The following is a 26,424-nucleotide window of genomic DNA, read 5'->3' on the forward strand; positions in this document are numbered from 1 at the left end:
GAATCCGGGAAAACCCCGGAAAGAATCACCTACCCACGAAAAGCTACTGGCAAGTTTTCTCACATACCCACATTAGCCGAATCCTAGACTCGAACCCACGCAGACAGAGGTGAGATGGCAGTGATCCGTAACGGAGAGCACTTTAGACCACTTGGCCACTCGCCCCCTCCCCCAAAAGGAAGATAAAAGCTAATACTGTACGCTCATACTGTCGTTGTTCTTGGTGTTGGTGGTTGGTTTTAGCCACACTTTTTAACACATTATTAAATATATCATGCCGAGAAAATTGGAGCTAATTGACTTTTCCAAGGCGACACAAAGCCAACTGACCCTGTCTGACTTGGGCGAGTATTGAACCATATACCATTTGATTACGAGTCCGTCAAGTAACCAACTGAACTACCATGTCTGGTACTTACACCACAAAAGAACCTTCACCGATACATGTAATCCTTTTATGAAATTTTTAATCTCGAACAAATTAGCCGTCAAACGTTTTTGTCTATTTCAAGTTAAGACTTTCAGTGTATAATTAATGTATTTGTCTAGTTAAAGGTCATGATACACTTCTTACATATGTGTGAGTCACATGCATGTAGACATAATTTTTGTGATATGCGAGCTACTAGCTTTTATTTCTCCTGGTCGAAGATCACTCGAACTTTTTTGACGATCCTATCTCCAGCGTTCGTTACCTGTTGTTTGTCACTGGTAATCATCTTAACATACTTAGATAAAAGTAAGGAAACTTGGTCCATAGCTTCACCATGAGAGGTGTGTGTGTGTGTGTGATTTCGATTTTTAACGCAGCTTTAACAATTTTGCAGTCATATCGCTACGATGTCTGCAGTATGGCAGTTTATAGTGATGTCTAGCACAGGGGCATCATGCCACAGACACGTAGCATCATGTCCCACCCAGTTACATTATCCTGGCATCAGGTCAGCCAGTCCTAACACTAGCCTCATAATGCTGAGCGCCTAGCGAGGCAGCTGTTAGTACCATTGTATGAGTCTTTGATATGACTCGGCCGGGGTTCGAACCCGCGACCACCCGCGACTAGAAAATAGTCATCAGTTGCAAAGAATACAAGGAAGGAACAAATCGATTTTTCATGAATTCCTAAAATAAACTCTTTCGGCTAATAGATTGTCAGAACCTTGTTTTTTAGTCTTTAAGACTCAATGGATTGGTATGTTGTTTTGTAAAATAAAAATCCAGCGTAGATGTATTCAAAATCAGCTTTTCGTACAAAAATATATCAAATTTGTATATAAAAAGATGAAAGACAAGAAAAACAAAAAAATTGCAGAATTTTATTTTAACAATCCCTGAACATTGATTTTGTTAAGAATAATCCATTTATGATATATGCAAGCTTTGTGTTAAGAAAAGAAAAGAAAACTTTTCAGTCCAAAAAATGAAGGACGGACAGTCATTGATAACCCTTCGACCCGTTTTATATTCTCTGAAGTAATGCATATATTTAGAAATCGTGTAGGTATTTAAAAAGTCATGACCTTTCATCATCTAGACTGACGTAGGTAAATTGATACAATAGAAAATCAGTCCTTTTGAAGCATTATACACTGATCACGGTGATTATAAAATAATATAATTAAATATTTGATAAGAGCAACAGTGTGAAATATTTTTCGCACATTTTTGCCAGTATCTTCTGTATGAGTGAAACAAAGGCTCTTGTAATACAATAAAACTGAAAAGAAACAGTTTCAAAATATTAAGCTATTAATGTATATTTATATTACTTGAAATAATAAACATCAAATTAACCATTTCCCTAACACGTTTTCCCACTTGTATCCGTAAAGTATCATAATTGTTGCCTGCCCTGTATTTGCCAATGAATTATCACTTTATTTACGTGAATCACTTTAGATTTTATTATAATATTATAATACTTTAAGTACCATAAATTGTGACAGCAGGCAACGGTGACATAATAATTTCATCCCAATATTTACAGCAAAGTCACAATTGAGCTCAGATCCCATTTATTAATTCTGGGTCAGTAACTACGAATTTATCACCAATTTATTTCAAAAGTCATTGTCCTCCTTTCTTGGCGATCCTTGGTAGATTTTGCCATTCTTGGTATTAATTTCAAGGAAATTGCTTATCCTTTATAATATAATCATTATGACGTGATTGTCTGTCTGTATTTTGGCGACGATGCACGGTCAGTAATTAGAGCTGATGCTTGACCGGAAGTGCAAACTGTGATATTTATGGAGCCTTCTCAAAAGAGAAAAAAATCCGATTAACATTAGACAAGAACATGATCGTGAGTTCATCTTAGAAAATAGTTTAGATTGACATAAAATATATTAGGAATTTCACACACTGGAAAGTTCAGTACTATATAATAAAAAAAAAACAACAACTGTCGAAATGAAATAGGGAGCATATTTATGACCTGAGTCTAATCGGATGGCATGCAATGGTTCGGTCTAATGTTCCAAGTAAGATTGGTAGGTTTTTCCGTTCATTTATACTATGTGGATTCAGTAGCGTACTAACGAGGATGGACCGCGGTTGCCTTGGTCGCCAGAAGTCTTCGGGTACCAAAACTAAGGGTGCTAGAGGTATTGGGGCGCCAATACCCCTTTGCGTTCTCATCGTCGCCATGGGCGCCATTTACCCTTTGTACGCCACTGCATGAATTCATTCTTGTACGCTAACATTGTCATCTTAGTTTACACTGACCGCGTATCTTGCATTATGGTTATATACGATGCGAAATTATTGATATTAACATTTTATTACATCTGAATGGTTCCATGTCCGGACAATGTCATATATTATGCAGATGCGATTTCCCTAAGGATTATCACATTGTTCTTTATTAGCTTTTCATATCAGTCACCACTTTAGAAGGAACACACGATGTACTAGCAATGCAGAGAACTGAACTGGGTTTTCTCTATTTTCTATCAGGTAAAAGTTTGATTCTACTATGTTCTTAAGATATTTTAACACACTTACCTCCAATTTCTTCGGCATCATATAGCTAATAATGTGTTAAAAGTGTCATTACAATAAGGAAAACAAGAAGCAGCTAAAATTGCATGTGTACAATATCAGGAACGTGATTTTCTTAAAACAATTTTTAAACATTGCTCTCATGTGTTCATACATGCTTGGTGATGTTTTCTTTCGTTCTCACTTCATTTCTTAGGTCTTTCAACTCAGATGCAAATTTATAGCAAAATTAAAGACTTAAACGTGTATGAGAGAGAGAGAGAGAGAGAGAGAGAGAGAGAGAGAGAGAGAGAGATAGCGAGTAATGTATCAATTCTGAACAATGTCAGTTACTGTCAATGTTTTCGCTAAATTATATACAAAGCAAATGTACTACACAACATATTTCAATCCCAGTTTTTATCCGAAACGAGATGTATACCACTCCAGAGAGAATACACACATTCAAACCGACAGTACCGTTGTCTTACAATATCAAGATGAAACCAGTATTTATAAGTATAAACACTTCCTTCATGGCAGGTACTTCGTTAGGAAAACTATATGAACCGCGGTATTTTCTGGATCTACATGTATTTGAAACACGTGATTTCAATTCCGCACCAAAAGAGTCAAATGCTGATGTCAGTAATGAGTTACACCAACTCAAGTCTGTAATAGGACTGAAAATACATTAATAAAAGATGTCTCTGTTTTGCTTTGAGTTAGAGCTAGGATAAACTCTCAAAAGAATCCTTTAACTAAAATCTTAGCTACATTATCAACCAATCCGTAACAAACAAACCCATATATAGTCTATTTTATCTTCGCCCTATTCCTTCTCCCTATTCCCCCTCACTAGAATTCCAGATTCAGGACTACAATCATAATATTAAATCACTGGGACAATGTAATTGAATTAATTAGTTCATTTCAGCCTTGGACATGTATTACATTTTGAAATCAATTTCAGCATTTCTAGCCGCTGGAAATTCCGTGAAAGATGTTCCCACGTCCCGGATATCTGGTGGTCAGAATGTTTTCCCTCATGACTTTCCCTGGATAGCCTCTATTCAGTTCCATACTGGTCACCACTTTTGTGGAGGGGCATTGATTGATCCTTACTGGGTTCTAACTGCCGCCCACTGCATGGAACAACATCAGTACTCTCTCTCTCTCTCTCTCTCTTAAAATAAATATCAGATAACCATAAGATTTGTCAGGTTTGTCTTTTCTTCTGGGGTCGAACATCACCAACTCTCTCGTTACGTCAGATATCGTCATAACGTAGTTCAACATCAATTTAGGCTAATAAGGATCGCTTAGCTGACAACTGATGCACAGACTCTAGTAGATAAAATTAATCTATCTCCCTAACGGCTATTTCAGTATTCCTACGCTCTGCTGTGGACTATACACCACTAACTGGACTAAATGTCAGCCGGCAGATGCTTTTGGATATAATACCACTGATCCTCGGTTAACAGAATTCACATCTTAATTATACAAATAAATTAAAGAAATTCACTTCATGTCTTAACTGCAATATTTTCTAACGAAGATTTAATTGGCATAACATTTTCAAACATATCAATATATATCTCTTGCATATATGTTTCATATTATTTCAGACAGTTAAAGTAACACAATTCTCTCAAACGCCTATGAAAAAGTAATGCTTGAAATTCTTAGAATAAGAGAGTCATATAACATTCAAGACAAATTAACGCAAACAATTATCTCCGAACTCATGAAAGGAAAATTGATATATGAATTTAAAACAAATAATTACCGACTCATATCAACGTACAAATTGCATTATTCTGAGACAAGTACCTTGTGTTTTTCAAGACTCGCTCGCTTTACGCAGAAGAATCTCTTTGTACTTTTAGGGTTAATTGTCCCTCAACTTCCAGACATCCGTCTCTTGGATAATTTATAACGAAATAATACTTTCTACTCCCTCTGAGTCAAAACCTCGCCCTTACGCAAAATGAAATTGGACTGACTAATTTTGCGAGGGAGAATACTTGAAACATTTAATTTCGTCTGGGAACCCTACCCCCGTTATTTACAGTAGCCAATCAGAATAACATGTATCTAACCGCCGAAAACTAACACACGCCCATCGAAGTTCGAATAATTTTCTCTATTCCGCTCTGACTGAATAAACCGATTCCTGAAAAATTTAGTTTTATGACGCTTAGTTCGAATGGAACAAAATTGTCTCTTGATCGTCGCCACTTTATCATTTTCCGCTACTTAAACGCAAATTCACCTTGCTCATCCATCTGTCGGACCGTAATTTCAATTACAAATCAATCACGTCCCAAACCTGGGATGTTAGACATATTACAGTCCTGCGAGTTAGTACGGTACATAGTCAATTAGTCATTTTAATTGTTACATGTCATACTGACCGCGGCAAAATATGCAGCGAGACCATCTATAAAATTTACACTGTTTCATTTATGCATCATTTGGCTATTAGCTGTTTACATAATTTTGATCATGCTCAGATAGGCAAGATAATTTTGCACAAAATATCAGATTATAATCAAAGGTAAAGTGTTTTGAGACATAATGATTGTAGAAGAAAGAGAATGCAATAATTTGCATCAAATAGGTATCGACTGCAAAGATACAATTGTTTTAGCTACATAAATATAAGAAATTTCAAAGTTGTTGAGAGTTATATTCAGCGCTTTTTACAATGCAAAGTCTCTTGTGCTTGTTTGTGTTACAGGCCAAATCAAATACGGGTTGTTCTTGGTGAGCACATCTTGTCGGAAATTGAGGGATCGGAACAGTACAGAAATATCTCTCGCATTGCCATAGTAAGTAAAACCTATTAGGTAGCATGAACGGATAAAGTATATTTTTTTTTTTACTGTTATTTTATATTAAGGTAGCATGAAGAGATGAAGTATATCTTGTACTGGTGGCTCCGAGTGGCCGAGTGGTCTAAAGCGCTTTCCGTTACGGATCACTGCCATCTCACCTCTGTCTGCGTGGGTTCGAGTCTCGGATTCAGCCAATGTGGGTATGTGGGAAAGCTTGCCAGTAGCTTATCGTGGGTCGGTGGTTCTTTCCGTGGGTTTTCCCTGGTTCTTCCTCCACCATTAATACTGGCCGCCATGTATAGCCTATCGTGTGCTGAAAAATGGCGTTAAACCCTACAACAACAACAACAATATCTTGTACTGCGATTCGATATTAAGGTAGCATGAACGCAAAAAGTATATTTTGTACTGTAATTTGATATTAAGGTAGCATGAATAGGTGAAGTATATTTTGTACTGCAATTTCGGAATATGAATCAAAGTCTGAAACGTTTGCTTTGATCCCGATAAATATATTTTCATGAGCATTGACAAGATAATATAATTTATTTTGATGTGCACTATCAGTTTAGTCGTACTAGTTGTACTTTGTTGTAAACTATTAAATTAGTCTATTGCATTTTGATGTACAATGTCCATTTATTCTACTGTATTTTGATGTACACTGTCATTTTAATATATTGTATTTTGATGTACACTTTCATTTTAGTCTGATATTTTTTTTATATGTATACTGTCAATTTAGTATATTGTATTTTAATGTACACTGTCAATTTAGTATATTTTTATGTACACTGAAAATTTAGTCTGGTGTACTTTTGATGAAAATTGCTCAGTTAGTCTGTAGCATTTTGATGTACACTGACAAGTTAACATGTTGTATTTTGATGTACAGCGTTAAGTTAATACACTATATTTTGATGTACACTGTCAAGTTAGTATGTTGTATTTTGATGGACACTGTCAAACTAGTATGTGCTATTTTGATTTACACTTTCAAGTTAGTATATTGTATTTTGATGGACACTGCCAAGCTAGTCTTGTATTTTGATGTACAAATTGTCACCCTATGGTGGATGACCGTCATACATAATTTCTGTAAAGACTGATTTAGTGTTGCTTGTTTCCAAGTAATTTATTGTCTGTTTGATTGCTTTTGTGTGTCTTATATTACATATAAATATAACAAATGTTAGATTTGTTTACCTACTTACTAAATGTATGAAACGTATTCACAGTAAATGATTACCGGCTGTATCGTATAAAAGAAACATGATGTTATGCGTCACTTATTTCGTCCAATGTCTTTCCCCGTAATCTTTTCCTTCACGTTTCATCGCTCTTCACAACATATCCACCCCAGTTACCGCCCTTTGTCTTATTGGTTTTTTTTTTTTTACATCCATGCTTGTTTATTGTTGTTTTTATGCGTTTAATTCTTCTACCCAAACTATCAGGTAATATTACTTCTAATAATGCTATCACACCAATATGACGACCACAACAACATTATGAAAAACAACAATTACTAAAAATGTTAATATTGTTTTCACCACTACGAAAACTGCTGCTTATATGACAACAATTTCCGATGACAGTATTAATATCATCCATGACCACATTTCATTTGTAGAGAGAGAAACAACAAACTTCATTGTCTCTCAGGTGATTATGAACACTTTGTGAGCTAGTAAAATTGTTTTCAGTGTTCTTTGCCGTCTTTCTTTTACTTATATTTCTTGGAGAATAAATAACGCTTAATGGACAAAGTAGGTTACTTACTTTTCTTCTCTTATGTTTTGTGTCAGTTTCCTTAAAGTATAAAACTAGAAGCATCGTCATTTTCTTGTATACTTCAAGTCCCTTTGACTTTCTTGTGTCTCTGTTACTAGAACCCTTTTTTCAACGCTGTTCGGCCCGAATACAACTACTATCTGCCATACGACCTCGCTCTGCTAGAACTGACGACCCCTGTGAACCTCAATTCTTTCGTGAAACCGATCTCTCTTCCCGATCCGAACAGTAGTTACAACGGAAGAATTTGCATACTCACCGGATGGGGAAATACAGGAGGTAACTCTGTTTTGTATCTTTGGTACATTTATAGGTTTTAATTGTTTGAAAGCTGTACCAATGTAAGAGAATGATCCGTCTCAAATGTCTATGTAGCCCGTTTAAATTTGTTTGGATTGCATGTACAGGGTTCTCGCGCGGGTCTAGAATTCTGGAAAAAGTCTTAAATATAAAATTGCTTATCCAGGCCTTGAAAAGGGTTGGAAATTTTTTAAAATGACTAAAAAGTCTGGAAAAAGTCTTAAATTTTCGTTGTTTTGGAAACCGGAAATGTGACTGCTCTTGTCGGAGCTCTTAGGGTGTTACGGTAGAACGCAGCATATTAAGGCGAGTATGAATGATAAATTGGCGGGAGAAGGCCACGCAATTTTACTGGTGTTTGCATCGCGTTGAGTATTAATCTACCTTTTCCACTGCATAGATTATTTCAGCAATTTAAGTTTTGTGTTGTGTAGGTGAATATTCATTTTAATTTCTTTGCATTTTATTTGATTTGACATTCTTGGACCATCCTTTAGCTGACAAGAACAGTAACTCTTCCCGGCTCGTGGGTCCGTAAAAATGTTAATAATGGCAATAATGCGGCATAAATTGAGTTCATAAACACACACATTTATACAAAGGAATCAGACGATGCACCCGAGTTATTTTATTATTTTGAATACTAAATGTATTAAAAACTTTGGGTACTGTTTTTTTGTAATGTATTTCCGAGGTTATACTGACTTGTATTTACAAATGACGCGGATATCTAGAGGCATTGGTAGGCCTATGTACTTTAAAATATTACTGTTTAGTATGTACAAAAGAGGTAAAATTTAAATTATTGTGAAGAAAAGAAAACCAATTCAAGGCATTTAGTGTGAATATTAATCTATTCTGTATATTGAGATTATAAAGAGCAAACAGTCGATCTGTACATATCACTTTAGTTAAAAAATAAAATAATCATAAATATTTCGTGAGAACTATGTGCCAGTTCCTTCTCTTGCAAATTTCTGATTTCACAATTTAATGCTACTTCTTGAACTCTATGATATTGCTCAAAATTTATCAGAATTATTAAAAAAAGTACAAAAAACTGTCCTCATAAATTCAATCTTGCAACATACACAATTTACACAATAGAAATGCAGATTTACAGAAATATTAAATTAGTGGAAAACCTGTACAATATGAAATAGTGAACGAGGAATTTGTCAATAATTTTTTCCGTGTGACTGGCATCTTTTGTAAAATTGTGGAAGTAAATAGTGCATTTTATTTTTCCAGTTTGTTTATTCGTTGTCATTATTTTTAAAGATATAAAAATTGACCAAAACTATCTTATAATTTAATCAAGAGGTGTCAATTCTGCTACTAAAGTATGATTTTAAATCAACATATACATGTACAAAAATATTGTAATGATTATGCAATGTTTTAAGAGTAAGGTCTAATTTCAATTTTTGTATGACTCTTCATTAGGGTATTTTATGGAGAAAAAATGATCGTTATGGCATTAAAAAATACCAAAAACAATGAAAAAGTATTTTTTTTATATTAAATCTGAATGTTCACAAAACATTTCTGTATTAGCATATTAAGAAATGTGCAGATTTCAGCTTGAAATTATTACGAGATTAAGATTTTGCAAAAGGCGACCAAAGACCATATTAAAATGTTGGATGATGCATGTGTTTGGGTGCATGATGTGAATTTATTTGAAAAAATATCATAAAGATGAGTTCAATTTTGAATTCTCTACATACAAATTATGCATAGAACATTACATTGTAAGATCAAGTTATAATTTCAACATGTGCACGATTAACGAATAGATTATTTCATACAAACATGGTGGTGGGCCACTTGATACAAATGCACGGAAAGGCTTTTGAAGTACCCGGAACACAGGAAAAGTCTATTATTCTTAGAGCTGAATGTTCACCCAACATTTCTATAAAACAATATGTAAAACATATGTCAGCTTAAAATAACATGTGGTCAAGTTTTTGCAAGTGATCAAGAAAAATATTAAAAATGGTGGACGGTACATGTGTTTCAATGCTTCCTGAGAATTAATCCGAAAAGATACCAGGAAGATGAGTTCAGCTTTAGATTCAGCACACTCGAATTATGCAGGAAACATTCCATTTTTATTTGTTCTAAAATCCTGACATTTTCAACCCCTGTTGCTATCATTACCAATGAGGTTAACAAACTTGTCAGATGGTTAGATCTGGAAATAAAAATTTTGGTCTGGAAAATGTCTGGGAAAGGTCTTAAATCTTTTCTAACTTTGTAGCAGGAACCCTTATGCAGCGATTGCAACAGCAGCTTAAGATCTTCGCCTAAAGTAATTCTCTAGCATTTAAAATTTCATAGAGAGTAAAAACTATTTACATCGTACAGAGCATGTATGGTATGATATTGAGGAGGAGACTGATACTCAACAGAGAGAGTTTGCAAGATCAATGAACATCGGACAACATCAAAATGTCATTTATTATACACTGATCTCCTGACTTCTTTTGTAAACGCGTTGTATTGGATGATCTAACACACTGGTCTCTTATATGACATAGTCGAAATCGATGAGTATAATACATATATTTCCTATCACTGTACAATTGGATATTATGGTCTCAACCGCAAAAAAGTGAGGCTTGCAAACTCGCCTTGTTGTAACACAATATAAAACAGTGCAGACGCTATAACCTGTGAAACAAAGATCGTCTGACACAATGCATTGGCGTGTGTAGGCACGTGGGGGGATATTAAATAGTATCGTATATATTGGTTCTAATAGGTCACCTTCCTGTCTTTGTAATTCAAATACCTAGTCGAGTCCATTTACGTACTGAATCTGGTCTTTGGCAGCTACTTATTGTAGCTGTTATTAAACGATCGCAAATAGCCAAATTAACTGGTACATATTCAACGGCTTCAATCTGATATTAAGGAATTTAATATGGAAATCAATGTAAATAGCACTTGTGGTCTGCAGAGTATTTGTCCATAGTGAATCTATAAACTTGCAATATTTTCTATTACCAGTGGCATATTTCGAAACATTTTATCGTAGTGTGTGTGTGTGTGTGTGTGTGTGTGTGTGTGTGATTTGGATTTTATAACGTAGCTTTAAAACAAAATGCAGTCTTATCGCTACGATGTCTGCAGTGTAGCAGTTCATAGTGATGTCTAACACTGGGGCATCATTCCACAAGTATGTAGCATCATGTCCCACCTAGTCATATTATTCTGACACCAGGCCGACCCGTCCTAACACTAACCTCCTGATGCTGAGCGCCTAGCGAGGCAGCTGCTAATATCATTTTTATAGGTCTTTGGTATGCCTCGGCCGGGGTTTGAACCGGCGACCTCACACTAGGCGGACGCTCTAACCACTAGGCCACCGGAGCGATCTGTTTATCGTAGAAATTCGCTGCAGAAATTTCGAAAGAATTTGGTTTGGTTTTGGTTTGTGTGTTTTCGACACAGCAGTACAATCAAGTTATTTAGTGCAGAGACAAATGGAGCAAAGTACCTTCACTAAGGAAACACCATAATTGCTGAACCAGGCTGGTCCGATGGTAGGATTCGAACCCGCACCGTCTCGGTCGTGAGACCGGCAAGCTAACAACTGAGCAACCGCGCTTCCCGAATGAATTTGCAAACTTACGTCAGTAATTTGGTATATACGAAATATGAGCTCTTTGAGATGATCTATTCATATATCCTCAACTATGAAGCAAAATCGTTAGAATCCGTACTAATGTCTGACTATACATCCCCGTTTGTTTGTACCCCCCTACCGATTTCAATAATGAAAACATTTAATGTGATAAAAAGTGCAAGGAACTTGATTTACAATTTCTAACCTGACTTTGAGTAGAGTGTCCCTTATACCGTGATCATCTGCGCGTTTCACGCTTAACCGACGTTTTCAATGTAATAGACGGACATGCCCGAGATACATTTCCAGTTCCTGGACAAGTCCATTTCCAGCAAAGGGGTGTGTGCGCTATTACAGATGTACATTCATATGTCGTCTGCTTCCGATATGGACAATGTCGAATCAAGCAAAGGAAAAGAAAGACAATAACAAATTTGCCTTTCACGTGGATTTAACAAGCGGTTTAATTGTTATGTACATGTGTGCAAATGAATATAATTTCAAACTCTCAACGTAATGGTAATTTACGGAATTATCCGGCAGTTACCGAATAGGATAAACTATGTCATTATGGTGTCTGATTTTTTGTTGTTGAGTTTAATTATAGTGGCGTGCGCACAACTGTGCATGTGCCACTTTTTTCTGTCTGCACCGCAGCCTGCTAGTTGTTCCTGGGTAAGGGTATGGTGCCACCTCCCCTAGGCTTTTATGGATTCAAGGAACCCTGATAGTTTGGCCTCAATCTGTGGGTCCATAAAGGTCCCTTACAGTTGAATGGTTGGCTGTCATTAGTGGGAAGGAGAGCTCGGGAACGGTCCTGCATGCTTTCCATCGCCGGTTTCTTGTTGCATTTGCCTGGTGTTTCTTGCGATTTTTTTTCTTCTTTTTTTTTTTCGAATTTTTTTCTTGTTCAAAATGTTCTAAAAAGGGGGGTGGGGGTGTTCTTTGCTGTTTATAGAGGTTCTTCGTAGAAATCATGTATGAAGAGAGATTTTCAAGGTTATTATGGTATTACTAGTCGATGTGTTTAGGGTGTGCTTCCTACGTTATGTTATTTATAAGTTTTTAGATATTGCCTCTTTAAGTTATTTATTTATTAATGTTTTTAGAGATTGAATGTTATTTATACTTTATTTAGCAAGAGACCGGAGTCCTAGCCGATTACACGGTTCGTTAAGGAAATCTAGGACCGGAGTCCTAGCTGATTACTCGGTTCGTTAAGGACATCTAGGGCATCCGATTGTGCGGTTTCCTTAGTTTTTGATAGGTGCTTCGTAAGTGAATTATTTATTAATATTTTTACAAAATTGAAGATATGATATGGGTTTTTAGATATGATATGGGTTTTTATGTGGTAGCTTCTAAATTTATTTAGCTATTTACTAAGTCTTTTGGTTTTGTGTGGATAGTAATTATATTTTGTTCCTAAGTCCTGCTGAGTCTATGAATTTATTTATATTTTTATATTTTTATATGCTGATTGTTTATTTTTATTAGAGTCCATAAGTAACTCTGGGTATGTGTCTGGTGATCCAATCTCATTTTGGTTTTTGATAAATATTTTCCGAGGGGGTTGATATTTTGGGCATATATTGAATACGTGGTGTAGATCTTCGGTGGTGTGGCAGTTAAAGCAGTTAATGGTTGCTGGTTTGGGCCCTATAAACATTCCAAAACTGCTTGCTAGTTTAGTTTTTCCAGTTTTTCCATTTATTATCCTGTTTATGGTTTTCTGTTCTAAATAGGTACCCTTAGGTAGCTGTATGTTCCTATCTACGGCTTTTTGGATTTCATGGTGCTTTTTACCTTTTGTGAAGGAGTTCCAAAAATCTTGCCATGTTTGGTCAGTATATGTTTGTGCGAAGCTTAGTGCTTCTGTAGAGCTATAGTTAAGCTTGATAGAGTTTTGATCTCCTAGTTTGGTTTTTGCAACTTTGTCTGCTGTTTCGTTGCCAGAGATTCCAATGTGCGACGGTATCCACATGAGCTCGACTAATTGATGTGCTGTGGTGATATCGTCGATTAATTGGCATGCTCTGTCGAGGAATTGTTCCCTGAGTGTGTATTGCGATTTTGGATCGATTTGATAATGCTTAGGGAATCACTTATAATGACTGCTTTAGGTATTTGGTTGTCTTTGATCCATTGTAGTGATTCAAGTATAGCCCAGAATTCAGTGGTGTAAATGGAGCAATAGTCAGGTAATCTGGAACCCGTTTGTATATTGAATTCAGGGATGACTATTGCTGCTGCTGTTCTTGGTGGGTTGTTTGTTTTTGATCCATCGGTATATATTTTAACATAGTCCGGGTATTTTTGGTTGATTTCGTTTACCAGTACAGGTTTTAGTAAGTTTTCTTGTCCTTCTTTATTGCCTAATTTGGTAGCTTCAATGTTAATCCTTGGTGGTTTTTGTAACCATGGTGATTTGTTCTGGTCTGTATTGTTTGTTACCTGTTTTTTTTTTAGTAGATGTATCTTTTCTCTTAGTTCAAGGATTACTTTGCCACTTGGTGTGGTGGGTATGATTTTGGGTTTGAAGACAACTTTACACTTATTTATAGCTATTTTGGTGGGATGGTTGTCTGGATGGGTATCTAATCGAATGGAGTACCGGAGGAGCAGTTCTTGCCTACGTAATCTTAAGGGTACGTCTCCTGTTAGCGTTTGTAGTTCTTCTAATGATGTTGAGGGGAGTGTTCCTGTGCATAATAGCAAGGTTTTTCTCTGGATAGTGTCAAGTTTTTGTAGTACAGGCTGCTTAGCCGAGTTATATGCTTGGCAACCGTAATACAGTTTTGATCTAATTAGGCTTTTATATATCGTGAGGAGGGTTTCCTGGTTGGATCCCCAGTCAGTCCCTGTGATGTTCCTGAGTAAATTGAGATCTTTGTTACAATTCTGGGTGAGTTGTTCAATGTGCTGTTTCCATGTGAGGTGGTTGTCAAGGAACAATATTGATTGTGGTGGGGAAATGGTCACTTCCTAACGTATCTTCTTGATCCACCCACCAATTTGTGATTTGAGCCAATTTTGGGGTAGTGATGGTTAGGTCTATGGCTGAGAGAGTGCCATCCTCAGGGTTTAATCTAGTGTTCGATCCGTCATTTAAGATGACCAGATTATTCTCAGTTATCCATTTTTCAACCATTTTCCCTCTTTGATCTTTCTTTTTACCTCCCCATAATTCACTGTGTGCGTTGAAGTCGCCACAGATCATTAGATTGTTGTTGTTGTTATTAGTGATTGCCTTTAGTGAGATTAGGTTGGTAGGGCAGAAGGTACCCCCTGGGTCGTATGCGTTTATTATTTGAATGTTTGTGGTTCCTATATTTATCATTACTCACATTATTTCGATGCTATTATTGATGTTTAGGTTGGGGGTACTTCTATTATTTCATAGTAGATTAGTGTATCTATCAAAAAAATTGCTAGTCCACCCACTTTCTGCCCTATGGGTCTGTTTTAATGGTGTCTGATGGAAATAAACTAGCCCATAGTGTACGCAATATGGTGCCCTGTTAGTATGGAAAGTCCGTTAAGCAGGAAAGTTGCAGGGTGTGCCAGAATTAGTGCCATTCTGGTCAAGTCAGGTTAGAAATTATATATCAATGATTCAATTGCCTTAGTTCTATGCACTTTTTATCGCATTAAACGTTTTCGTTATTGAAATCGGTAGCGGGGGTACAAACAAACGGGGATGTATAGTCAGACTATAAGTGTATGGAGTCAGCCTGGAATGTGCTGATCTTTAGTGTATTTTGTTTGGTGGTTTTATTGATTCGTTACTAACAAGAGCTGTTTGGGTTGGATTTACTTGTATAGTCTGGCATATGTTTTGCAGATAATGTTTCATTATTTTTTTAGTGAATGCTGATCGTGCCGATGTTCTTCAAATGGCTGAAATCAACACTCTAGAAAACCGCGTGTGTAGAGATACCTGGGGCTACTACATATACTACGGGAATATATGTGTTTATACTTACGGAGTTGCACCTTGTCAGGTCTGTGATTTGCAAACAATCATATAAATATTCAAACATCGTCCCAACTCAGATCACACGCTGAAAACACTGATTTTATCTGCTGAATATTAAACGGACGTATATAAAAGGTTTACGTTTAGACTTTTCAGGAGCATAGATAAATTTAATATTATTATATAGGAATAGAAACCATTGAATATAATGATAAGTCATAGTTAATAAAAATATATTTTTACTTCATTAAAATTAGTAGTTTAATAAATTGATTATTTTCTAGTTATATAATTCAACATGGAAACTTTGATACTTGATGTACTAATACAAAAATAGCTTCTTGAAAATTACGACCTCTTTTGATATTTTTCTCAAAACTAGAAAAGTTCAACACGTATGAATATATAGAATTTAAATATAATTAGAACGAAAATTTTCAGATTAATTTAAAAGAAACGTCAGCAACAATATGATATGTATGAAATTTTCATTTATGTTGAATTTGAAGATCATCATTCGAAACAGTTGATGACCTAGTCTTGTAATAAGGCTACTATATTTAATGGTGACTTAGTTTTGCAATAAGGCTACTATATTTAATGATGACTTAGTTTTGCAATAAGGCTACTATATTTAATGATGACTTAGTTTTGTAATAAGGCTACTATATTTAATGATGACTTAGTTTTGTAATAAGGCTACTATATTTAATGATGACTTAGTTTTGCAATAAGGCTACTATATTTAATGATGACTTAGTTTTGCAATAAGGCTACTATATTTAATGATGACAGTTTTGAAATAAGGATACTATATTTAATGATGACTAAGTTTTGTAATAAGGCTACTCTCTTTAATGATGACTTAGTTTTGTAATAAGGCTACTATATTTTTATGAGACTTAGGTTTGCAAAAGTGCAGCTACATTTAATGATGAAATATGAAGAGACCCATACAGGAGTGAGAAAAGGTTAACCACATAAAAGTTATTAGAACAGAAATTACTATGTAACAGTAGTTGAATCATACGAGCCGTGAATACGCCCATCGTGCTGCAATTCAGACCATCCTAAAGTTTTCATACGTAAGCTAGAACATTGGAAAGAATAACATGAATTTGCTAATTGACATTTGCTATCATATATAAAATATTGCAACGAAAACAGTAATTTTACCATCTTACTCAATTTCTTGTTAAGATATTGTGGAAACTGTCATGCAAAGCAGGACTTTTAATACATTTTGTATATTAAAAATGGAATCGTTCATGTTATTTTATTCACGGGTAGACCTACTGAGATACTAAAATATATACATTTCACTAACTGAAGTTGTAAATGGTATCACGTTTGCAAAACAGCAGAATTTCATATCTTTGTGACTGCGAAAATATATATTTATATGATTCATTGTTGAAATATGGGAGCTACAACAGTGTTGTACATAGTATGCCGTGCTTCACATTTATGTTATATAGAGATTATTCAAAACATAGCGAAGACCTAAACGTTTTCTATATGCTAAAATTTAAAAACTGGATGGTATGATTTGACAAAATCACAAAGATATGCAAATGAACTAACATGATCTGTAGACGTTTGAAATAGATCTTTATATAAATAAATGTAATATCATAGTTGTGCTGTTTGCTTAATGATATGATCTTAGCTAATTACCGTAAATTCAATGAAAGACATGCGAAACACGTTTTGTGCACCCAAAAATAAAGGGTGCTTCAGTCACCTATCAGTCTGAATACATCAGATAAAGACGTTCAACTCGTAGGATGTAGTATGCAGATTCCTCGGAACTATCTCCTACAGGTATGGAACAGTAATAACCAGGCAAAGTTTGCTAATATTGTTATTCGTGCATTATGATTGACGGCTACATGCCATAATTCTTAATAGCGATATCGTATTACCGTTAAAAGCAAAGTAGAAAGTTACCTGTGACAGAAAAGAATGTAACAGGATGAAGACGGGTTGGGATTGGATTTAGAGAAGACACTGAAATAGATGTTTATTTATAATGTAATTGAACGATGAATGCATCTGATACCATGCTCGTGGGCATAAAGTCCAACAATGTATTTAACAGAATGATGTACACCGAGTTCAGCAACTGAAATAAGAAAATTATATCTTTCCTCAATGGAACCAATATGAACATATCACTTCAACCAGTAATCAAACAATAATCAACCTGTGGAACTTATAAACTAATATAACTGATATATGGATCTATCATCATGGACGATCAAAGTAGAGAATGTATACCCAAATATGAGCAATGTTTGATTATATCACCAGGGGCGTAACAGCATAAGATGTATACATATTTATAAACAATTTATGATTATGTTACCAATGGCGATTAATGAATAGAATTAGCGCAAAAATATGAATAATGAATGTTTAATCCAAAAGTAGAATGTATGTATTATTTATTTTCGCTCTTATATTGATACTGAGTTATTGATTTCACTCATATAGTGATAGTGAATAATAATAATTAAGAAAATGGAACAATGTATCTCGTGACGTCCAGTTGACGAACACGACGAATATGGTTTCACAGTTCTTATCTAATACTGAATTAGCCACCACGCATGTCTCGTCCTTCTCATTATGCCCAAGGATACCACTAGAGCCTTCCTACTGCCTAATTGCCAATTGGTCCCGACATTTTGGTCCGCCCATGTCAATTCATTCCTAATTATGACAGCCTGTTTGAGAATTTAATAGGGAATACGACCATGCACAAGTGCCAAGGTAATGAACCAACTTTGATGGCATACACAGTGCGATCAGTCTGTGTACCTATCTTCTGAGAGATTTGTCATAATGTATACGTTGAATATCTCCAGAGTGACACAGCCTTTCGTTTTCCTAAGGTACTTCAATCAGGGTTAAACCCACCCATGTGCAATTATAATTTACATAAACGATATTCCGGCTAGGATGTCTGGACGCGATAATCCACTCAGTTGAATGTAAGAAAGAGACGAAAACGAAGTTAAGATGTTCAAGGTGGGTAATCTTAGACGATTACATTAGAATTACAACTTGCTGGATGCATTTGTGCAAAATTAATAAAATGATATAAATAGATGAAATGAATATTTATTATTGACAATTCATTCTGAGTTGATAAAACATTGTCAACAGATAACCTGTTATTGTATTTTAATATTTTTTCAGCCCTCGATGGAAAATAAAATATGCCATTTCCATTATTAATTTTAATCTAGACGTTTTGCGCATTGCATTTCCGTGGGTATTCCAGCTGTTTTTATTGTGTGGAAAATTCAATTTCTATTTGTTGAACTGTTATAGATAGTTCTGGCATACGGTAAAATGATTTGAAGCTGTATAATGAAGACAGCTTGAGAGAAATCTGACAATTTATTTGTATAAAATACAAATTAAATACCCGAATCACATTTTACAATTTTTGATAATTTGTTTTAACTAATAAAGTTAGAAATTGAAATGTAATGCACATTAAATTTTAAATACAGCTATTCTGCCTTTCGAAAACATGCAAGAACATTTTGCTTGACGTAAAAAATGACAAGATTAATCTGGTTGAAATTGTGTTATTTTCTCATACAACTATTTTAGACCATATTTTATAGCAACTAACCTTGAAAAGAAACACATCGTCATCTTTGTCTTGTTGCCTTAGACGATATACGTACTAGTTCTTCAAAAACCTTATACTTGATTACAGTGGTACATTTAAATATAAAAAGTAACGGAAGAGCAGTATTTACGATATTGATTCTATAATCCTCTAATAGAAGTCAACTGTAGGAAGAAATTAAATTTGAGAATAAGAAGATATATACTCTGAATTGAAAGCAAGCAAGAAAAAGATTTATATAGCGCATGATTCTGCACTAGTTACATGGATAGCCAGTATCAAACAGACGTTGACAAGCAAATATATAACAGAAAAACAACGGATACAATTACACCTCCACAGTAATAGATAACTTCTAAAAATAGGGAAACAAACAAGGAAGATGAATTACACTACACACTCAGAGATATTCTGTTTCAGCAAAAATCTGACAAGATACAGTTCGATGAACCAAAATGTTTTTAGATCTCAAGTTAAAGGATAGTTAGAGAAATAAAACACAGAATACTTGTTCACTTATTCAGACAGCATAAATCCGTTTGAGAAAGATCGAGTAAAGCCTGTATGGCTAGAATATGAAAATGTGTTACTTAAAATTAAATACAGAATTGATATATGGAACCTTATTGACGGAACGATAATACATATCACCGATCAATAAATGTGTTTGTAATTTATGCCAGTAAACCCTATTAACTAGACCCAAAATAGGAATTATTTTATAATAACAATAATGAGGACTTTGCATAGCGCCTAATCTTTAGAAGCTCTAAGCGCTTTACAACATTAGACAACACCTATAAGATAAGAAATATAATAATATTATTACAAAAAACAAACAACATGAAATTAGCAAAAAACAGTAAAAAATAAAAAAAACATGCTGAGAATATTTCAGGTAGGAAACATTATTAGGTCTTTAAGTTTGTTCTTGCTGTCGAAATAAGTGAGTTTTGAGAGCCCTCTTGAATGGGATCACTGTGTCTTTGTGTCTAAGTTCAGTGGGCAATTCATTCCACATTGCTGGGCCCTGGTATGCAAAAGAACGCTGTCCAAATGACTTTGTTTTCATAGTGGGAATAATGAGTATACGATTGTCAGAAGAGGAGCGTAAGTATCTTGCTGGTGTGTACACATGGGTAAGGTCAGATAGGTATGTTGGACTAGAGTCCGACAGTGAAATGTAGCACAGAGAACAAATTTTGTGTTTGATTCTGGATCGAATGGATAGCCAGTATAGGGTACAGATCAGCGCGGATGTGTGCTCTGATCGTGATACTCTAAGTATGATCCGAGCAGCTGTGTTTTGAACTTTTTGAAGTTTCTGGAATAGATATTGAGATGAACCAGACATAATTGAGTTACAATAGTCCAGTCTTGAAAGTACTAATGAACACACAAGTGTTTTAGTGGCATCAACTGAAAGATATTTGCGAATTGAGCTGATGCGTCTCAGCTCAAGATATGCAGCCTTGCATATTTTCGTGACATGTTGGTGCAATGTGAGAGTACTGTCCAGAGTAACACTTAGGTTTCGTACTGATTGTGTGAATTTAATGTTGGTGTTGCTGATATTTATTGTTTGAGGTAAAGGATGTGAATGAGAAAGTCTTTGTGTTGTGATCAGAATGGCCTCAGTTTTATCATCATTCATCTGCAACTTGTTACAAGTCATCCATGATTTCACATCAGAAGTGCACCTCTCCACACCTTGGATGGTAGCATCAACTTCAGTTGGGTGGCTAGATTTGTATATTTGGGTGTCATTAGCGTACAATTGGTGAGACACTGGATGATGATCTATGACACTTGAGAGCGAGTGAGTACATAATGAAGAGAACAGGTCCAAGAACAGACCCCTGTGGAACACCACAACATAGATCAACTGGGCTGGAGTGTATTCCATTTGCAGATACAATCTGTGTCCTTTTGACCAAGTAGGACTTGAACCACAGTAAGGCTGTATCATGAATGTCAAATACATGCTGGAGACGGTGAAGTAATATATCATGGTCTTTTGTGTTAAATGCTGCAGACAAATCAAGGAGGGTGAGGACTGTAATCGTTCCGCTATCCAACGCAGAGAGAATGTCATTAACTACTTTTAGAAGAGTAGTTTCAGTAGTGTGGCAAGGGCGATATGCAGATTGTACATTGCTAAAAAGACTGTTTGTTTGAATTCAGATGAGATACAAGCTGGGATAGAACAACCTTTTTTAAGGTTTTTGAAATGAATGGGAGATTAGAAACTGGGGGTTTTCTTTAAATCGTTATGGTCTAGTGTTGGTTTCTTCAGCAGAGGTTTTACAATGGCAGTTTTGAAAAATGATGGGAATTCCCCTGATGAGAGAGAGGTATTAATAACATCAGTTAGTGAAGGCAATACTGGATCTAAGCACTCAAGCAGCAGTGATGTTGGAACTGGATGAAGTTCACATGACTTTGGAGCACTCTTCATCACGATTGTACGTACGAAATCCATAGAGACAGGTTCAAATGCTGCTAATGGTGGCCGCTCAAATTCTGTATCCCAACTGTATGGTGACGACGAGTAAATTGAAATTGTGGTGTCAAGCTTATCTCTAATGGTTTGTACTTTGTCACGGAAGAAATTTGCAAACATGTCCGGAAGGTCGACTGGAGAGAAGGTAGTTGGAAGTGGTGTTGATTTGTTCCTTGACATTAGCTTGTTAGTAATCTCGAAGAGCTCTTTGCAGCTGGAACTTTCCATGATCTTAGTAGTGTAGTGGGCTGATTTCGCTGCATGGACTATATTGGTGACATTCTTCTTAGCGACTTCATAGATTTGCTTATGAATAGTGAGTCTGGTGGAATAGTGAGTCTGGTGGAAAGCCAGAGCCTCTTAGCTTTACGGCGGTCTCTTTTAGCAGTGCGAAGCTGGTCCCTAACACTGCTATACCATGGAGAACACTTTTGAATTGATACTCTGCACTTGGTAGCTGGGGCACGTTTGTCAAGTAATGAACACAGACAGTTATCGAGTTGTTCTGCGGTAGTAGGTAAGCAAGTTGTTTGGTTAGCGTGGATGTCGTGCATTAATTTGGTTCTATTTATCATACGGAGGTTTCTCTTAGTAGCAGATAAAGGTGGAGGGTTAGGGACTGATACGTCAATATGGCATATAATGCAGAGGTGATCTGATGCAAGGTCTTGGGATACCAGGGAGGACCGTAGAATGTTATCATCAGGTCTATGAAGAATCCAGTCTAAAATGTGATCATGTTTATGGGTGGGTTGGTTAACTGACTGTTTGAGGTTGAAAACAATAATGGAATCTATGAATTTTGATGTATTTGAGTTTCCGGGACAGTCAAAGTGAAAGTTGAAATCTCCAAGAATAATCAGGTTGCCACCTATCGAATTTCCATAGTCCAGGAGATTCGGAAACTGCTCCAAAAAGAGAGAGTCAGCCAGCTTGTTTTTTCTACTAGGAGGAGGGCGGTATAGGCAGAAAAAATGGACTGACCTTTGCTCCAGTGTGAGTGTGGTTTGGACTAGTTCAAACGATGTGTGATCGAAACTGAATTTTGTGGTGTAGTTAAGACGTTTTATCATGGAGTTCTTTGTGATGACAGCAATTCCACCTCCGGGAGAATAATATGTGGAACAACTTGATGGAGTAACCAGTGGGTGTTAGATCCGCACACTTGGGCTCATCGCCTGATGTTTTTAGCCATGTTTCTGTCAAGAAAAATATGTCAACATTTTCGTCGTTGATAAAATTAACTTGTTCTGTGCGCTTTTCCGGTGGTCCTACTGACTGGGCATTGAATAATGCAATGCGCAGAGGTATTTCTTGGATAGTTGACACTAAGGTTGACGAATTAATTGGTATTTGAATTAGGTTACCTAAATTAACGGTCGAAATTTTTTTTAAATGGTTGTGCCGAAATAAGGGAGATAACTGGAATTCTTCTTCCTGTTCTACGCCGGCCAGCTTTGAAACAACGTTTCTTTTTTCGCTTCTGTTTTCATTTAGGTAATGATGCATGTAGTCCCAGTTCGTTTAGTCTAGAGCACAATGTAGTGTGGAGAGCCAAGGAGTGAACATTTAAAGCAATTAATGAGGGTCCATCGTGGCATAAACGGGTTGACAGGCGAGTATCACGTGATGGCGGTTTGTTCAAAAACAGTGGAGCAAGACAGCTGAGAAAAAGTCTAATTATTCTCGTTTCCAAAACAAGGAGATGAAGAAACACTTACGAATTTAACAGCCAATACATAACGAACACAATAACGAAGATGAAAACAGGAAACAGGCACAAATATCATGAAAACGGCACTAAAAAACGGAACAGCTGCTTCATGCTGGTTAAGCGATAGCGGCCATCTTGTAATCTTGTTATCTGTGTATAAGACAACTGATAGCTATTGATGGTAAATAAAAAATAAGTGAGAAAGTTAAGATCTCAAAATATTAATTTAATTTTGCAAAATGCTGTCCTCCTACTTTCAGGGAAGAACTATTAAAACTTACACAAATCATTTTAGGTGTCCCTACTTTATATAGATTGAGACATTTAACGGGAGACAATATTGGAGAAATATTGTACAAACATAAAACATTTACATAAGACAAATAAGATGACGTTTCTAAAAGGCTGAACTACTTGTAATCACGAACGTAATGAACGATCCAAATCTGATGAATTGTTAATTTCTGTGAAGTGCTCAATTCATACAAATTCAGTAATGTTTTATGAGTTGCATAAATATTGACATTTCTGGATTAGAATTTCTCGATAAATTAATTTAATCATTTATAGCGCGAAATGTTGTGTGTCGAATTAATCTTCGGCATGATACGTAATGTCAGTATGTAAATCATCAACCTGTTTACCTAATAGCATACCTACCTATTTACTCTCAAGCTTGCCTGACTACCTATCTACCTATTTACTCTCAAGCCTGACTACCTACCTATTTACTCTCAAGCCTGCCTGCCTACTACCTATCTATTTACTCTCAAGCCTGCCCGCCTGACTACCTATCTACCTATTTACTCTCAAGCCTGCCAGCCTACCTACCGATCTATTTACTCTCAAGGCTGCCAGCCTGACTACCTACCTATTTACTGTGTGTGTGTGTGTGTGTGTGTGTAAGTGTGTGTAAAACAATAAGTACTAACTAAAAATGATCCACTGCTGCATTCAGATATGCACAAGGCTTTAAGAATGAGCACATACAGGACTTAAACAAGGATGAGTGTTGAACATTTATAAAACGTTTTAGGTAAGTCAACGATATAAAAATGTTTTAAAGAGTAGTACTACCGGCCTAACAAAAATCATACAAAATGTTGTTTCTGTGGATAAGTTGACTAGGAAGCTTGCTGAAGGCTTGACATGAGTCAAGATAAATATTGGCTTAGAGAAATATAACTTGTTTTTTCATATGGATCTTATTTGATACAAACTTAGTTGATTTTCAACAAATTTAACGTTACATTTAAGATAATCAGGAGATAATCCATGTAAAGTTTTATAGACTAGGACTAGTAAACCCTTTAGAAACTGAGTTCTTTACCTTTACTGAAATGGTTTTTGTTTAAAAGAAATGTGTTGATAGTGTATCTAAATCAGCATTAAAAATAGCTTTAGCTGCTCTTTTGTAAAATTTCATTAATCTTTTCTGATTTTTTTTTGGTACCACTATTGCCTCAGATGGAACAACAATATGCTTGGTGTGGCATGATATATATTTTTTCTGTTCTTGAGAGAGATAAGAATGTATTCTGTTCAAGAGATAAACCAGTGAGTTGACTTTTTTAATGACCTTATCAACTTGCATTTTCCAACACAAGATTTTGTCTGTCATGCTACCAAGTAGTTTCTCATTTTTAGACTGATGTATATCCATTTCTCTAATCATTACTTTAAAATAACTTTTCTCTGTTTTACTCTTGCTCGACTGCCTATGGACAGGGCTTTTGATTTGGCTACAATTGTATTCAAACTATTGTGTTTATTTAATCTTTTTTTGTAACTTTAGAGCTAATCTCATGGCCTGTTGAGCCAATGTTATATAATGTCGTGTTATTTGCAAACATGCTGGCGGTAGATAGCTCAATGTGATATGTTAAATCATTGATGTACAGCAGAAAGAGTAATGGTCCAAGAACTGATCCTCGTGGAACACCTGACTTTATAATTTTTTTTTATCTGAAAGTCTATTTAAAAAAGAAATTTGTTGTTGACTGCCTTCAAGATAGGATTGAAACCAAGTTAAGCTTTTATGGTTAACTTGACATATACTTAGCTTTTCCAGCATGAATTTGCGATTTACAATGTCAAAAGCCTACAATCAACGAACCTTTTGCTGACAAGGTTACTTTGATCTATTGTTGTTAACCAATCATCCACTATTCTTGTTAGTGTAGTCTGGCATGAATGCCCTTCACGGAAGCCTGATTCTCGTGAATGTGGTAAATTAAGCGATTCCATGTAGTTTCTAATTCATTACAAACATGTCTTTTTAATATCTTGGAAAGTGATAATAAAACTGATAAAGGTCTGTAGTTATTCATATCAGTAAGATCTCCCTTTTTATGTATTGAGTTACTTTTGCCAGTTTTAGCCGGTTCTTATATCTTGATGCAACTCGTTCATTTCAGCTGTTGAGAGACATTACAATATCAATCGGATACACGGACGCTGAAATGAAAGAACTCGGCTTATATAAAAATACACTTTCGAAGACGATACATGTAGTTCGGATAAACTGATATTAATAAGTAATGAGTTTCACATAAATGAGGTAGCAATATATGTACGTACCCTCCTACTTACACACATGCATACATCAAATTACGAAAACCTTGCTTTCAAAGTTATCAGCTTTCATGATATTTTTTACATTGATGATTGAAATTTTCAGAGAAATTGATGTTTTCTACATGTTTTTATTGAAATTTTCTTCTTTTTAGGTACGTCATTTGAGAATATATAATTGCCGCTTTGTAGATTCTGTGTTTGTATTTTGATTCCAGGGTGATAGCGGTGGCCCCCTGGTGTGTCTAGATAATAATGGCTATGTTTTGGCGGGGATCTCCTCATGGGATGATATCGACTGCAGGGATCATCCTTCCATATACACTAGAGTCACTGAGAATCTGGGCTGGATCCGTGATGTCACCGACAATGACGGCCATAACTAATGTGTATATGAATTTCTTTATATAACTCCCACTTGATCTGTTTCGCAATAAATTCTCTGAAAG

At 35.6% G+C, this 26,424-nt stretch overlaps 1 protein-coding gene across 1 annotated transcript; it reads left to right on the plus strand.

Annotated features, from left to right (window-relative positions):
* Positions 1–2,801: 2,801 nt before the first annotated feature.
* Positions 2,802–26,424, plus strand: LOC149797932 (trypsin-like). The gene is made up of 6 exons (XM_089962984.1): positions 2,802–2,958; positions 3,956–4,145; positions 5,729–5,819; positions 7,718–7,898; positions 15,424–15,560; positions 26,194–26,424. The coding sequence occupies exons 1-6, from the start codon at positions 2,919–2,921 to the stop codon at positions 26,359–26,361; spliced, it is 807 nt and encodes a 268-aa protein (XP_089819110.1). The 5' UTR covers positions 2,802–2,918; the 3' UTR covers positions 26,362–26,424.

The sequence above is a fragment of the Sinohyriopsis cumingii genome, chromosome 6 (genome assembly GCF_028554795.1).
Source record: "Sinohyriopsis cumingii isolate HCF-2022 chromosome 6, ASM2855479v2, whole genome shotgun sequence".
NCBI classification, from domain to species: Eukaryota; Metazoa; Mollusca; class Bivalvia; order Unionida; family Unionidae; genus Sinohyriopsis; species Sinohyriopsis cumingii.